The sequence below is a fragment of the Sminthopsis crassicaudata genome, chromosome 3 (genome assembly GCF_048593235.1).
Source record: "Sminthopsis crassicaudata isolate SCR6 chromosome 3, ASM4859323v1, whole genome shotgun sequence".
Taxonomy (NCBI): Eukaryota; Metazoa; Chordata; class Mammalia; order Dasyuromorphia; family Dasyuridae; genus Sminthopsis; species Sminthopsis crassicaudata.
This window is the reverse complement of record NC_133619.1, coordinates 608,973,497-608,988,746: the sequence shown is the minus strand read 5'-3', so window position 1 is coordinate 608,988,746 and position 15,250 is coordinate 608,973,497. Positions and strand designations below refer to the sequence as shown.

The following is a 15,250-nucleotide window of genomic DNA, read 5'->3' as shown; positions in this document are numbered from 1 at the left end:
TGATTCTAAAAGCTAATTAGGTGATGAGATAAAGTGCCCCCTAGAATTTTTTTTTCTTTTCTTTTTTTTTTTTATTTATAATATTATCCCTTGTATTCATTTTTCCAAATTATTCCCCCCCCCCTCTACTCCCTCCCTCCAATGACAGGCAATCCCATACATTTTACAGCACATAGTAGGTTCTTGATAAATACTTGCCAATTTGTGGACAGTTTGTATTTGAGGGAACATAATTTGCTGCCAAGAATATGGATAGAATTGAAGTAGTCAGGTTAGTAGATTGGCTAGGTGAAGAGAGTAGAGAGAAGGATGGATTGAGAGAAACTGAACTAGAAACAGACCAGAGGGGAGTAGACAGGTCTTAAAGAGGGCACTGGTTTTAGACATTCAAAGATACCTTCATTGTGACACTCAAAACATCTGGCTCTGGAAACCCAGGGGTAGCTAGCATCAAGAAACAATCCAATGCATAAATTGTCCTTTCTGGTTTTACTAGAAGTGGAAAAGAAAGGAGAGAGTGAGGGATAAGGGACATTTTCATAAATCTTTTAGCATATATATATCTGCTTGAGTACTTGGTTATTTGGGAGCCGATAGAAGGTCTAGAGTCTTTTTGTTCATAATTGCCTGTTCATATTCCAAGGCATTCAAAAATTGAACTGGGAGCCCCAAAGAAATGTTTGAAAGTATGTGTTTTTGTTTTTGTTTTTTTAATAACCTACCCCAGTATTAACCCAGCATACTCTTGAGTTTATGACAATTATTACATACAACTCAGAAAGTAAGTTTGGCCATAAGCACTCAGCCAATGTGTATAACTGCTAGCATGTCACTAAGGTTTTGGGGTTTTTTGTTTTTGTTTTTTTAATCTTGGCTAAAACTCTAGGGAAAGCTTTTCAAGGGCAGGGTCCATGACAGTAGAATAATTGGCCCCCAGAGTTCTGGCTATTTCTGAGCAACAAAATGTTGGAAAAATTTTTTGACAGATTTCTCCATGTCTGTCTGAATAGTTTTGAGCCAATCATGGAATCCCAGAGGCTTGGTCCTGAAGTTTAAAGAAATAGAAGTTCATCAACACGTGTGTGTGTGTGTGTGTTTGTGTGTGTGTGTGTGTGTGTGTGTGTATGTGTGTGTGTGTGTTTAATCTAACTCCTTGTCAGATTCCCTAGTGATGGGTACTAGAGAAATATGCATATCAAAATAATCCTCAAATGTTCAAAGACAAAAATCTTGCCAAATTTTGCAGTGTAGGAAGTGAGAAGAGTGGGAATATCTTTTAACTATTAGCCATGCTAGAGAAGGATAATCTATTTAGAATGATAGTTAGACAAAGAATGAAGATGATTGAGTTATTCATGTTCTAGGTCTTTATTGCCACTAGCAATACAGGGAGAAAGACCATTTCACCTGCTATGTGTCTTTGGAAAGTTCAAGCAGTAAGAAATACATGCGATCCCGATCCCTTCCTCCCAGAGGCTTTTCTGCTTCTAACTTCCTCCTTTGCCAGGATGATAGAGTGAGAGTACTGGATGCCTGGGCTGGAATCCCCTCTCCCAGCATCTGCTAGCTCTGTGACCATGGCTTAGTCCCTTCACTTAGGACAGAGCTTTTTAAACTTTTTCCACTCATGATCTCTTTTCACCAGAACATATATAGATATTTGAAATAGGTAATAGATCAAATATTTGCTGATAATCATAATTTTGCAATCCCTGCATTCAATTACAAGACCATATATAAGGTCACAAACTACAAATTTAGGAGATTGCAGAGTGAGGGTAATCACCCCTGTACTACATAACTCTTGGGGTAGTTGTGAGCAGATCTTCTAGGGAATTGATTGTGTTCCCTGAAAAGGCCAGTCTCTTTTTTTCTACTTCTCAAAGTAGAAATCTCACTATTCCTCATTTCTTGCTAGACACACAATAATAACAGCTAACATTTGTAATTTTCAGCATGCTAACAAGAGACTAGTTATTTTATTCACATGGCAACCCTGTGAGAAAAGACGGCTATTATCTCTATTTAATAGATGAGGAAACTGAGGCAGACAGGAGAAGTGATGTGTCTAAAGTCATGCTGCTCATGTCTAAAGTAGAATTGGAAATGTCTTTAGGATTGCTTTAGATCCAGCACTTTGTTCATCATGCTACAGTTTTCTCAGTATCAAAATTTTGGGGATTTTACAACACCCCACCTATCTTCCTCTTTCCCCTCCTTTACTACCTTATTCATTTTTAAAACTAACCCTTTCTGAAGTATGCTATTCAACTTTCCATTTGACTTGTGATGCAGAATGAGACATAGTTTTTGAACATGGCCAATATGGGAATTTGTTTTGCTTGACAGTGTTTATGAGAAAGGTTTCTTCCTATCCTCAGTTGCTGAGGTGTGGGGCGTGGGGAATGGATGGGAGAGAACATCGATTTTTCTCAATTGTAAAAAGTATACATGTAACATATAAAATTAAAAAGAATAAACTTTTTTTAAATATTTGGGGATGGGCTTTAAAATTTCAAAGTTGTTACTGATTTTTAAGAGCCTTGATTGTAACAGATGAAAGATTAGAATTAAGTGAAATTTAACAGTAATTTTAGTTATTTATATGGTGGTGTTTTGCAAGATTTTTCATTTTCATTTCAAGAGATGGAGAGTTCTTGGAGGCTAAATTCTTTTTAAGGCTAATTCCATTATGAGGTTACTCTCTCTCCCTCCTCATTTCTTTCCTTTCGTGGGGTCTTTCTCCTTACTCTAGCTAATTCTGGTTAGTCTTAACTATATGCTCTCCCACCTCTGTTTCATATTCATCATTTCTGGTATCTATTGTATCCTTTCATTTTGTCTGTAACCTCTTCCCTTAGATAAATAGAAATCCAATGAATTGTATCATGTATCAACCCAATAAAGGCAGGAAATGAGGCTTATTTTAAAACTTTCCATTTTTAACAGTCTTTAAAAGTTGTGAGGCTCTATGAATTAGCCAGAAAGCACAAGAATTACAAGAGATTTATCATGTTGAAAATACTGGTGGTGTGCCTCATAGTGTCACATAGATATTCTCACAAGAACATTTCTATCAGAAATAGAGCACTTAGAAAAGAAACCAGTTGACTCAGATAGTAATTACTGACCTTTCAGGAATACAATTTTAAGATGTATTGCTTTCTCTTAGGTGAAGGTTAGTAAGGAAATAGTTATGGACAAGAGGATTTTGTCTGTAAATATTAAGCTTTGTATCATTTCTGGGGGGAGGTAACCATTGTGAGGAAAGCAGGGAGGTTAAACATGCTGTAGTATTTGAGCTAGAACAGAGATAACATAGATGGTGGAGCCGGGTTCTTGGTGCTGCCCACCTGCTCGGTGTATGGGAGAAGCAGCTAAGTTTTTTCAGTCCTAAAACTGGCTTCTTATTGTCGTCTTATAAAAGGAATTGGAAACTTTTGATAATTAATGCTTTGAATTTGCAGGGAGAAAGCATAGTGACACTGCCACATTTTTATTACTGGATTTCATGGTTTCAGTGTTTCTTCCACAACTGGGCATTCATGCTCATGTTAGGGTGCTTAGGCAAGTACTGACCTATTTACAAATGGGATGGACCACCTGCAGCTGCACTTACTACTGGAAAGCTTGAGGTTTAAGAAATAGTGAAGCTATTTTTTTTCAAGATAAGGCCAACAGAATATTTTTACTGGCTTAAAAAATTTTTTTGAGCTTTTTATTAAAAGATTGTTTATTCAAAGATGTTTTATTTGAATTCAGCATTTTAAATATTATTTTACTTGTTTAGTTTATGATAATTGGTTTAGTTACTGCCTTTGAGTCTTAGAATTGTAAAATTTAGGGAACCATTTTCCTACCTTTGAGATAAGGAGAGAAAATGTCATCCATGGATCTGAGTCTCCTTCATGTTCTCCAGTCTCTCAGAATAAAAGAAGAAACACCATTCCTCCCTTCTTGGGAAGAGAAGAAAGGCTATTCTATCAAGTCTGCTTGGTCTTCTGCCTTAGGGATGCTGAATATAACACCATTCCTTCTGCTCCAAAAACCCGTTCCTTCACTTAAACTGTCTAGGGCCTTAAGAGGACTCTACATGAAAGTAAACTCCTTTGAACATGTATAGCTTCTTGAATTCATTCCTCCAATCCATTCTCTCTCCATTTCACTTTGAGGGATGGTGTGATAAGTGATCAATAAATAAATAAACTCCCCAGAGTGAAGTGAAAGATAGTGGAACTGAGGAACAAAGTTGGATCCAGATCTCCTAAGAATAAAACTGTGTGGAGTCCAACTTGATTAAGCTTACTGATTGAGATCAATTTTTTTTTTTTTTTTTTTTGGCAATTGTTCTTTTTCAGTAATTGGGGAAATCCACAGTTTATTGCTAGGTTTTCCAGAGACCACTGTGACCTCAGAACCATCCCCTGCCTGGAATAAGTCACAAGGCAGCCCTAGACTAAAGGGTCTGTGAATCCCAGGGGTTTGGGCAGAATCATACATCCATTCAGCATGGTCAAAATGGGGTTAATAGGACCAAATGATCTTTTCTTTAGAATCAGAGAAATCTGTCATGCCAGAAATCAGTATTCATCCTTTCTAACCTTACCAGTCTTTTTTTAGTTTTCTGAAATAAATTCCAGTGATTCCATACCAACTTAAGCCCAGTTCCTTAGGGACCTTCACTTAAGCTCTCCTTTTTAAGCAGTGCCTCAGTTGCTTGTGTTCTTTTGTCATCTATTGTCATAAGAAGGTTTTTTTCGGTTTTTTTTTGTTTGTTTGTTTTTTTCCCTTTTAACAGGCCAAAGAAATTGATTGTAGAAGACTAAGTGGCTGTGGGCTTAATGGAGAATGTAATGAGAGCTGAACCATAAGTGATGTGTAGTGTATCTTCTGGGCCTCTTGCTCAACCTTCACTTGGGTACAGATCTTGACTAGCCACTCTTCCCTCTAATGCCACAGCCAGTCACATGTTGGTATGCTTCTTTGGTTGATTGTCACTTTCTGTCATTTAGGCAGCCAGACTTAATGAGCTTTTGTAGGTTGGGATGAACATTCCCTAACCAGGGCTTACTCTCTTACAAGTACAAGAGCATACAGAGGTCAGGAGACAGCGGGCTCAAGTGTAGATGGCACGTGCAGCAAAGACAGTAATGTTCTTGGAAGCTCTTGGATAGGAATCCCTCTTCTCCTTTCACGGAGCCCTCATGGAATCTCTCGTGGGTATGTTATTGCTTCCTGTTGGGCTTCTGGCCTCTAATCTTCCCTCAACATGTCTAATTTTTCCATGACTTTTGATACAGACTGTTAACCACAGCTGTTCTGGGGACAGTACTAAGATGCTGAAGACAAATTCAGGTCTTTTGACCCCATTCTTTGCTAAAAGGCACAAGGGAAGAGACTGAGGCTTTTCCCACTAAACCCCATCTTCTCCCCTTTGCTCAAGTAAGTCATAGCCAAATTAGCCCCGTGAAAGTGGCTTACTCTCCTCAACCAATTGCAATCATTTTCATTTTAGCCAGTGTTATTTCAGTGTTTCCAAACACTGTAACGAGTTTAATGCCTTTGATGGATGAGTTCAACTCACAACCCTTTTCCTTAACCCTTAACACCCTGACCTTAACACTTATATGATGTTTTTATTCTTTATAAGTTACCTTTATTCTGTTTGATTCTGCAGCAACCCTGTGAGGTAGGTAGTGCAGATGACATGATTTTTCTGAGCCTCAATTTCCTCATCTGTAAGATGAAGATAGCAATAGCACCTAACTCACAGGGTTATCATGAGGATTCAATGAGCTACTGTCTTATCGAGTGCTTTGTGACCCTTGAAAGTCTGTTTTTATTCCTGTTGCATAAAGGAAGAAACTGAGAAGCCCAAGGTTCCGGGATTCATTGTCACACAGCTGATAAGCAGCAGAGCTGGCATTCAGTCCAGGCCCTCTGATACCAAATCACATGCTTTTCCTCATTCTGTTTCTGCTTTTACTCTGAGGTCCTTCCTTCTCTGAGAAAGAAGCAGTAATCTTGCTGGAAAGACGGTGGCTGGAGTCAGAAACCTTTCTTCCAGAGACTCAGTTTCTTAATCTGGAAAGTGATATTCCAGCTTTCTAGCTCCTACAGAACTTAAGCATTATGAAATAAAGACTAAAGATTTTACTTCAGAAAGAGCCCAGGGCTAACAAAAAGAAAGATGTCTGGTGTTTGTAGGAAGGTGGTTCAGTTCTGCACAGCCTGAGATAACACTGTTTGGGTGGGGGTAGGGAGGGGCAGAGTTTGGGTAGAAGTCTGGAAGTAAGAACTGGAGAAAAAAGCTTCAATCTCCCTTCTCCTGTGGAGAAAGCCAATATGGGGAGCTAGCAGCCAGCTGGCTGTTCTACCTCACACCTGGGTTTGTAAATGTGATAACATTCAGTTTATTCAATAAAACACTAGTGTCTTCAGGTAGACCTTTCCATTTTTCTAGTGTGGCATCTTGCCCTTCCAGCTAAGGCATTCATCACTCCAGCTGACCTTTTTCTTTTGTAAAAGTCCATGGGGGGTGGGAGGGAGATGGCAGCAGCAGCAGGAGGAGGAGTATTTCAAGTCTGTGTTTTCAGTGTCATTTTCTTCCCTATCCATTAAAGAGACCTCATGTCTCTTGTAAATTGTAACTTGGTTCTCACTTGTGTTTTTCTGAGTTTACTCCTCTAAGCACCTGCTATTTCTTTGTACTTCTCTTCATCAAGTTGGCCTAGTTTCCACTTGGTGTCCAATTCCCATTCGCATTTCAGGGCTTTATGCTGCACTTGGTTCTACCAATTAAGTGTCTTACCCCTCCTATCTTGATTCTATATCGGGACAGTCTTTTCTTATGCCTTTAATATTGTTCCTTTGAGGAACATCCGGATTTCCTCTGCTCTTTTGTTGCTTAAATGTTCTTCCCCTGGGACCCTTGACAATTTTCCCAAGCCTAGCAATTTCAGTAAATGCTTAATAACGTAATTTCAGTTGCTTCTATACAGGCATCTCCAGGACTCCACTTAAAGATCCCAACGTGCAGTATTTTTTTTTTTTTTTTTTTTTTGCTTTTCTAGAAAGTTCAGTTCAGTTACTCATTACATGAAACCCATAACCTCCCCACAAGAGAACAAGGAAAAAACCCACAGCTACATGTATTTACCTTAGCAAGAAAACACATAGTGAAACCAGCAGTTTAGATTGCATTATACCCTTACACAGCCTGTTTAACTCTCTATTGTTCCCTTGAGTAGAAATGAAAGATCCTATAGTTTGGGATTATTGATAAGACTGCAACATTTCAGGGGATCCCTGTCACTGAGTGTAGGTACTCCCTCTAGCAGTGCAAATAGCAGTCTTCTTCCTGTGAAGTTATTTGTGCCATCTTGGAAATCCTCTCTACAATATCCAAGTAGTCTTTGCTGCTTCACAGACCTTCACCAGCCCCTTTGCATTTCTGGTACTTTTTACATCACAGATTATATATTTCAGCCTATTCATGCCCACCATGCATCTTGGGTGCCATGATTTACAGCCATAGAGTATTGGAATGAGTGATGGGCCTGGAATTAGAAAGACTCATCTTCCTGAGTTCACATCTAGCCTCAGATTCTAGGTTATGTCAACCTAGGTGAGTCAATTAACCTTCTTTGCCTCAGTTTTCTAATCTGTAAAATGATCAGGAGGAGGAAATGAAAAATCACTCTGGTATCTTTGCCAAGAAAACCCCAAATGGGGACATAAAGAGTCAAATATGACAGACTAAAGAACAATAGATGCCCAACAAATAGATGTTTTCCTATTAACAGACCTTTTTCAGGCTTTCCCAAATTAGACACAATGATTGTAAGTTCTTTCTTAGCACATAATACTAAAAGAAAATAATACTTCACAGGGCAAAATGTTGGACTTGGGACCAGAAAGGCCTGGGTTCAAGAATATTGGCTCAAATTTACTAGCTGTGTGACTGTGGGCAAGTCACTGTATCTCTCTGAGATGAATTTTATCCATTTGTAAAAGGGAATAATAATAGTACCTACTTCACAGAGCTATTAAAGGGACCGACATGTAAAGAGATGATGTCATGTAAAGAGATGATGTATATAAATCCTTAGATCAGCATTAGTTATTACCATCAGGAATTCTTCCTAGTTGAATGTCTTATTGCCATTAATAAATACTTCCCAGCACTAATACATTATTGATGGAGTTGTGAACTGATCCACCCCATTCTGGAGAGCAATATGGAACTATGTCCAAAGGGTACATACCCTTTGATTGAGCCTGTATCCCCAAGAGATCATAAAAAAGGGAAAAGGACCCACATGTGCAGAAATGTTTGTGGCAGCTTTTTTTATAGTGGTAAGGAATTGGAAACTGAGTGGATACCCATCAATTGGAGAATGACTGCATAAGTTATGGTATATGAATGTTATGGAATACTACTGTTCTGTAAGAAATGACCAGCAGGATGATTTCAAAGAGGCTTAGAGAGACCTATATGAACTGATGCTGAGAGAAATGAGCAAAACTAGGAGATCATTATACACAGCAACAACAAGATTATACAATGATCAATTCTGATGGATGTGGCTCTTTTCAGTAGCAAGGTGATTCAGGCCAATTCCAATGATCTTTTCATGAAGAGAGCCATCTTGCACCCAGAGAGAGGACTGTGGGAACTGAATGTGGATCACAATGTAGCATTTTCACTCTTTTCATTGTTATTTGCTTGCATTTTGTTTTCTTTCTCATTTTTTTCCTTTTTGATCTGATTTTTCTTGTTCAGCAACATAATTGTGTGTGTGTGTGTGTGTGTGTGTGTGTGTGTAGCATTTAACATATAATTTTAACATGTTTAACATATGTTCTATGAGAAATGATGAACAGGCTGATTTCAGAAAGGCCTAGAGAGATTTCCATGAATTGATGCTAAGTGAAGTATACAACAGTAAGATTATACGGTATCAGTTCTTTGAACATAACTCTTTTCAACAGTGAGGTAATTCAGGCCAGTTCCAGTGGTCTTGTGATGGAGAGAGCTATCTGCACTCAGAGAGAGACCCGTGGGGATTGATCCACAGATCACAACATAGTATTTTCACTTTTTTTGTAGTTGTTGTTTGCTTGCATTTTCTTTTCTTTCTCATTTCTCCTCCCCCCTTTTGATCTGATTTTTCTTGTATGGCATGATAATTGTGGAAATATGTATAGAAGATTTGCCTATTTTTAACATATATTGGATTACTTGCTATTTAATTTGGATGATAAGAAGGGAGGGAGAAAAAAATTTTGGAGCATAAGATTTTGCAAGGGTGAATGTTGAAAACTATGCATATGTTTTGAATCATGTTTTTTTCCCCATAGGTTGACCTTTGTTTCTTCATGTTTGTTGGCTTCACTTTAAATTCTATTGCTGTTGTAATTATAGTTTGGTAGTAAACTTGTTTGACTGAATTCTGTGGTCTGGCTAAGCTATTTAATACAAATGTATATGATACTAGACTCCTTCCAGCACAGCCCATTTTCCATCTGCCCTTTAGTGAACTGGTGATCACTATGCTTTGGGCGTATAATTTTTTGGTCATCTGATTATACAGAGTATACACTATATGTTCCTGGTTTTTATGGGTTAAAATCACAAGTGTGATGCAAATCTAAATACATTATGTATGTTATTTTTCCTTTATCTCAAATCCGTATTCTTATCTTAGAAGACAATTAAATCAGGCTGAGAGTTTGTTTTTAAACCTTATTGGTGCTTTTCCAGTCACTGTCATATTCTTCTGGCCATTTGCATGTTGAATACTAGATCTTTGACTATTAGTTTTCCAAGCTTTATGATATCAAAGGAGATATTCTCCTAAAGCATCAGAGTGACAAAAGTTTATATCCCACACTTGTATGTGTATATGTCTCTCTCTCCCTTATTGAGGAAAATATTTTGGCATTTCTTTTGTCCTCCATGAATATTGAATCAAAATTTGAGGAACAGGGATTCCAGGACCTAACTCTGCTATACTAGCATTATACTACTGACTTCTTAGTACCTTTATTCTCTCATTTGTCAACTGAAAGTTTGAACTACATGATATTTAAGGTCCTTTCCAAGTCAAAAATTATAAGTTTCAAAAGTTCCTTAATTCACTAAATCCTGTTAGACTTGAATGATTGAGACAGCAAGTGGCTAGTGAGTGCTAGACCTGCAATCAGAAAGGCCTAAGTTTGAATCCAGCCTCAGATACTTAGTAGCTCTATGACCCTGGACAGATCACTTAACTCTGATCTGCCTATTTTTTGTTTGTAAAATGAGGATAATTATAGTGCCTGCCTCAGAAGATTGTTATATAGGAACTGAGTGAACCAATCTTATGACTCAATCTTGTATCTAGCTTATTCCCTTTCTATTCAGTTGTGGGCCTAATCCAGTTTTTGTCTTGGGGGGGGAAAAAAAAAAACCACAACTTTTTATTCATGGGAATTGTGGGAAAACTTTATTGCATTGTTTGAACCCAGCCCTGCATGGCTGAAAGCTGGATTACCATTACCTATTGCTTAGAGATCCCTAAAACCCAGTCAGATTTAAAGATTGATATGAAAGGTTTTCTCACAATTATATATCTTAAGCAGTCCAGATGTCTTATCTGAAAACTAGCTCTGTACTATTTCCTTATTCCTTTGATTGAATACAGGCACTTCTAGGGAGTGGGAGATCTCTTTTTCTGATTTCAGGGAATTGTGCCTGTTAAGCTCTCCCCCTCTCAACTTGGAAAACCCTTATCTTTCCTCCAATTAAAAATCAGATGATCTAATCTTGTATCCTGATTTATATTCTATTAGTTGTTTTCTTTTGATGCATAAAAATCTGCATCTCCTTGTATTTGGGGTACAGTACCAAGCTGAGAAGGCCTGGTCTCAATTTGTTATGCACCTTTGGCATGCATTGCTTACTAAATCATTATGCTTGGAAGCTTGAACCTTTGTTTCCTCAATCATTTCAGATTTCACTGATCACAGTTGTGACATTTGCTAACATATTAAGAACTGTGCAAATTTCAGTTTAAGTGGTGGTGGTAATAGTGGTTTATACTTTTGACTTGTAGAAACCGCGATACATTAAATCCTGATAAAATACTAACCTAACATTTCTCTGGTTCTCTTTAGCTTGTGCTGATCAGAGGCATTTTGGCAGGAGGGCTAACCAGTGCTCTTCTTGCCCCCAGCTGGAGCAATGGAACTTCCCAACTATAGCCGCCAGTTGCTTCAGCAGCTGTATACACTCTGCAAGGAGAGACAGTTCTGTGACTGCACCATTTCTATTGGGACAGTTTATTTCAGGGCCCATAAACTGGTCTTGGCTGCTGCCAGCCTCCTCTTTAAAACATTACTGGATAATACAGATACTATCTCTATTGATGCATCTGTTGTGAGTCCAGATGAGTTTGCTCTCCTGTTAGAAATGATGTACACTGGCAAGCTCCCTGTGGGAAAACACAACTTCTCCAAGATTATCTCCTTAGCTGACAGCCTGCAGATGTTTGATGTGGCAGTTAGCTGTAAGAATCTGCTCACCAGCCTTGTGGGCTGCTCTGGTCCAAGTCAAGTACTAAGAGATGCTTCCCCTCAGACAGTGGAGCCATGCAAAAATGACGCTGATTCTGATAGACGTCTGGTCGAGAATCCTTCCCCAAAGAATGTGATCGTGTCTTCCCATTCAGCAGAGGTTCCATCTCCTCCTGTGGCTCTGAAGGCTGACACTGTGGTGGTGGTTAGTGCAATGACACAAGAAGCCGAGGAGGTGAATCCCACCATGGAGCAGCAGGAGCTTGATGCGACTTCTGCTGCTGCCCAGGAAGAGACTCTGGAGATTAAAATGAAGGAGCTAGCTTCACCAGGGGAAGCTTCCACCATCTTCCAAATGCCTTCTCTTTCTCCTGGGAAAGAAGCAGTAAATGAAGAGGTGGAGGAAGAGGAAGCGGCACTAGCAGTATGTACATCTCAGAAAGTGACAGAGACCACCACAGAGCCAGGTGATTGTCCTTAAAGGCAATCTTGAAGTCTGGGTTACCTTCTTATTACTTAATGGTTTTGGTGCTATTTTTTATTTATATCTTTAGAATCACCCTTTAAATATCAACTTTATGGTGTCACAAATTTTTCTAAGAGCCCATTTCTCCTCCATATGCTTGCCTTTTTTCCCCCCCCACTTTTTATTATTGGAATTGTGTACATAAATATTAGTTGTTGCCCTTTCATAACAGTGGGAGAGAAGTGAAGTGGTTATGTGGCGATCGCTCTTCTCAGCAGATACCTTTCTGGGCGTTCAGAGTGGCTCATTATGGGCACTCACCATAAGGGGAACAGCCAACTAAAGAAATGTTTGGGCCGTTACAGCTCCTGAAGACCCCCTCCATGGTCATGAAGGGAGCGCCTGCAGTTTGGCTTGGTGAAGGAACACCCACGCCAGCAATGTCTCTTTTGAAGTGCTGAAGTACAGCAGCTGATGGTTTTCAATAACCCCTGCTCTGTTAGCAGCCTTCTAGGGGTCTGGCTTAGTCATGTTAACATGACTGACATCAGTTTCATTCAGTGTAAAGTGCTCAGAGCCTTTGTACCAGGCTGAATTCTCTTTCTCTTGGCGTACTTCTGTAAGATTCTTAGATTTGTCTTGTTGGCGCAGTTTGCGTCTCATAGAAGCAGCCATTCTCACTCTGTAGGAAGAGGGCCTGTCAGCAGTCTGAAGACAAAAGACAAACAGGAGAACAGAAACATTAGTAAGACCAACAACAATGTACCATTTTGGATTGATGCTCATTGTTTTAACCATGCTGAGTGTGGTACAGAAGAGGAAGCTGTGAGTGACATTCTGGTCCTTATTATACTGACACACTAGATAACAGTTAAAAGATGTGTCTGACCTAGAGACCTGCAGGCAGCTTAAACTTCCACTTAGTCCCTTCAATTAATGACTGACTGATCTTGTTTCTTACATGCAGAGCATGAAAGGAGAAGGTATAATCTGGATTTTCTTCTGCAAAACGAAAGTATCTTTTCTGAAGCGCTCTCTGTTGCCCAGGATGTACCGAAAAGACTAGATGAATGTAGAGACATTAAAAGTCCCCATAAGAAGGTATGTATCATTTTCTTCCTATCTTGTTGTACTCAGCAATTTATAAGAATTCAACAAGCAAGTACAAAGTGTATTTCATGTGCAAGATATAGTATCCTGCATCTGCAGGATAGAAGAACAAAACAAAACCAAAAAAAAAAAAAATAGTCTCTGCCCTCAAGGAGTTTATATTCTACTTAGCAATTTTCCCTTTGCTTGCCATAAAGCCTGGCAAAATGGGTATGCAGAATATTCTAATAGTACAGATTTTTTCTTAAAGTTAAATTTCATTTTCTTAGCTTTTATTTTTATAGGATCATAGAAGGGTTCTTTATAATATATTATGTATACTAAATATAGTGTGTCTGAAAATAAATATATATAATATATTCTATATTTATTTAAAGATAGGCCATCCTTCTAAAGTGTGGGTTCTTTGGAAGAAAAAAAAATACAAGCATACAATGAAAAGAATTCCATAAAATTACTGTATATTGAACATGTTTTTGCCAATTAAAAAGTTTTTTTTTAATTTTTTTCAATTCAAATAGAGACTCTTAATTTTTATAGCTTTTTATTTTTCCAAATACATACATAGTTTTCAACATTCACCTTTACAAAACCTTGTATTCCAAATATTTTTCCCCAGCTTCCTTTCTCCTCCCACTCCTAGACAGTAAGCAATCCAATATAGATTAAATATATATACTTCTAAATTCTTCTAAATATTTCAATATTCATCATGCTGTGCAAGAAAAACCAGATCAAAAGGGAGGGAAAAAACATGGGGGGGGAAAAAAAGCAAACAAACATCAACAACAACAAAGTGAAAATACTATGCTTTGATTCACATTCAGTTCCCATAGTTCTCTCTCTGAATGTGGATGGCTCTCTCCATCACAAGTCTATTGGAACTGCCTTGAATCATCTCATTGTTGAGAGCCACGTCCATCTCAGTTGATTATCCCAATTTTTAAAAATCGTTACTTTTAGCTGTTATTTTTATTGTTACAGACCATATTCAGGTTTTGTATGCACCAGATTTTGAGAGCAGCCCGAGGCTTGCTTATGCTTTGACCGATATGGTATATCACCAGATAAATCCCTGGTGATGAAAACCGTGTGTTCTCATTGCTGGAATGATGTAGGTAATTAAATCAATGGAATCAGTTTTGTTTTTTATTTCCCTGAATATAAATTATAGCTTTCTCTGGAAAAATAACTAAGCTTAATGGTTTCTTCATTAAAAGGAATATCCAGAGTCCCACTTTGCTGGGACTCTTTGGGTTGTATCTATTATTTGAAAGGCCCTTTGAGTTGTTCTTTTTCCTTGGCTGGTTAGTCCAGAATATCTCTTTTATTAGCATATGTTGACTTAAGTGTTTTATAGTCTTTTAACAAATGTTTTACAGTTAAAAAAAAAAAATTCATTTGAAGTTTCTTTATTTACTGTCCAAACATAGGGGAGGGTCCCCAGCCCTGGGATTCTTGATTACTTGATACTACTAACTACTCAGAGTAAAGTCATTGTATTTGAGGGAAAGGCAGAAGGGAGGCCCAGATTTAGAAAGGCCATGCCCTGTACAAAAGATGGCAAATATCACCATGTCTTCTCCAGCTATTTCAGGAGAAAGTTTGAGCCATCATTTCTCTTTAATATTACTATTGTCTGTCTTTCTCAAGAGAGCAGAAATCTTGCCTTTTTGTTTACATGTTCTTTTTTGTAGAAAGGATTCTAGAGCATGGTGTCAGAAAGATGATTATTAGATGATTGTTGCTTGACTTAGTTCTTTGTTATTTTCCTAGACTTTGTTTATCTTCCAAAGAAGTTAGCTTGTTTCATTGTTACCTTGTTAATTGTAAAAGTATTTATTAATCTTACAGATTTCAATGATTTCAACCTTACTCTTTTTGAGGCTTGTGTTTTGACACATTGTTCTGAAGGAAAGGAAGCAGAAGTTGGGTCTCTGCTAGTTGTTATAGTTTTGTGTATTTCTTCACTGAAATTAGTTTGTAAAACAATCCTGTGCTTAGTTTGAGGAGGATACCGGGCACTGATGTCCTCCTGATTTTATTTCCTAGGGATAGATGATGAAAAGTGGCAAATCTATTCTCTAAGCAGTGATTGCAGCCACATGAGCAAAG

At 38.1% G+C, this 15,250-nt stretch overlaps 1 protein-coding gene across 2 annotated transcripts in view; it reads left to right on the top strand.

The window, feature by feature from the left end:
- The window catches only part of ZBTB40 (zinc finger and BTB domain containing 40), a 67,894-nt gene that overhangs the window by 15,887 nt on the left and 36,757 nt on the right, over positions 1 to 15,250 (top strand). For both annotated transcript variants that reach the window (XM_074305930.1, XM_074305929.1), the window contains 2 exons: positions 11,161 to 12,026; positions 12,993 to 13,126. In XM_074305930.1, coding sequence (XP_074162031.1) covers positions 11,228 to 12,026; positions 12,993 to 13,126 — 933 coding nt within the window. In that variant the 5' untranslated portion in view covers positions 11,161 to 11,227. The remainder of the gene's footprint in view (positions 1 to 11,160; positions 12,027 to 12,992; positions 13,127 to 15,250) is intronic.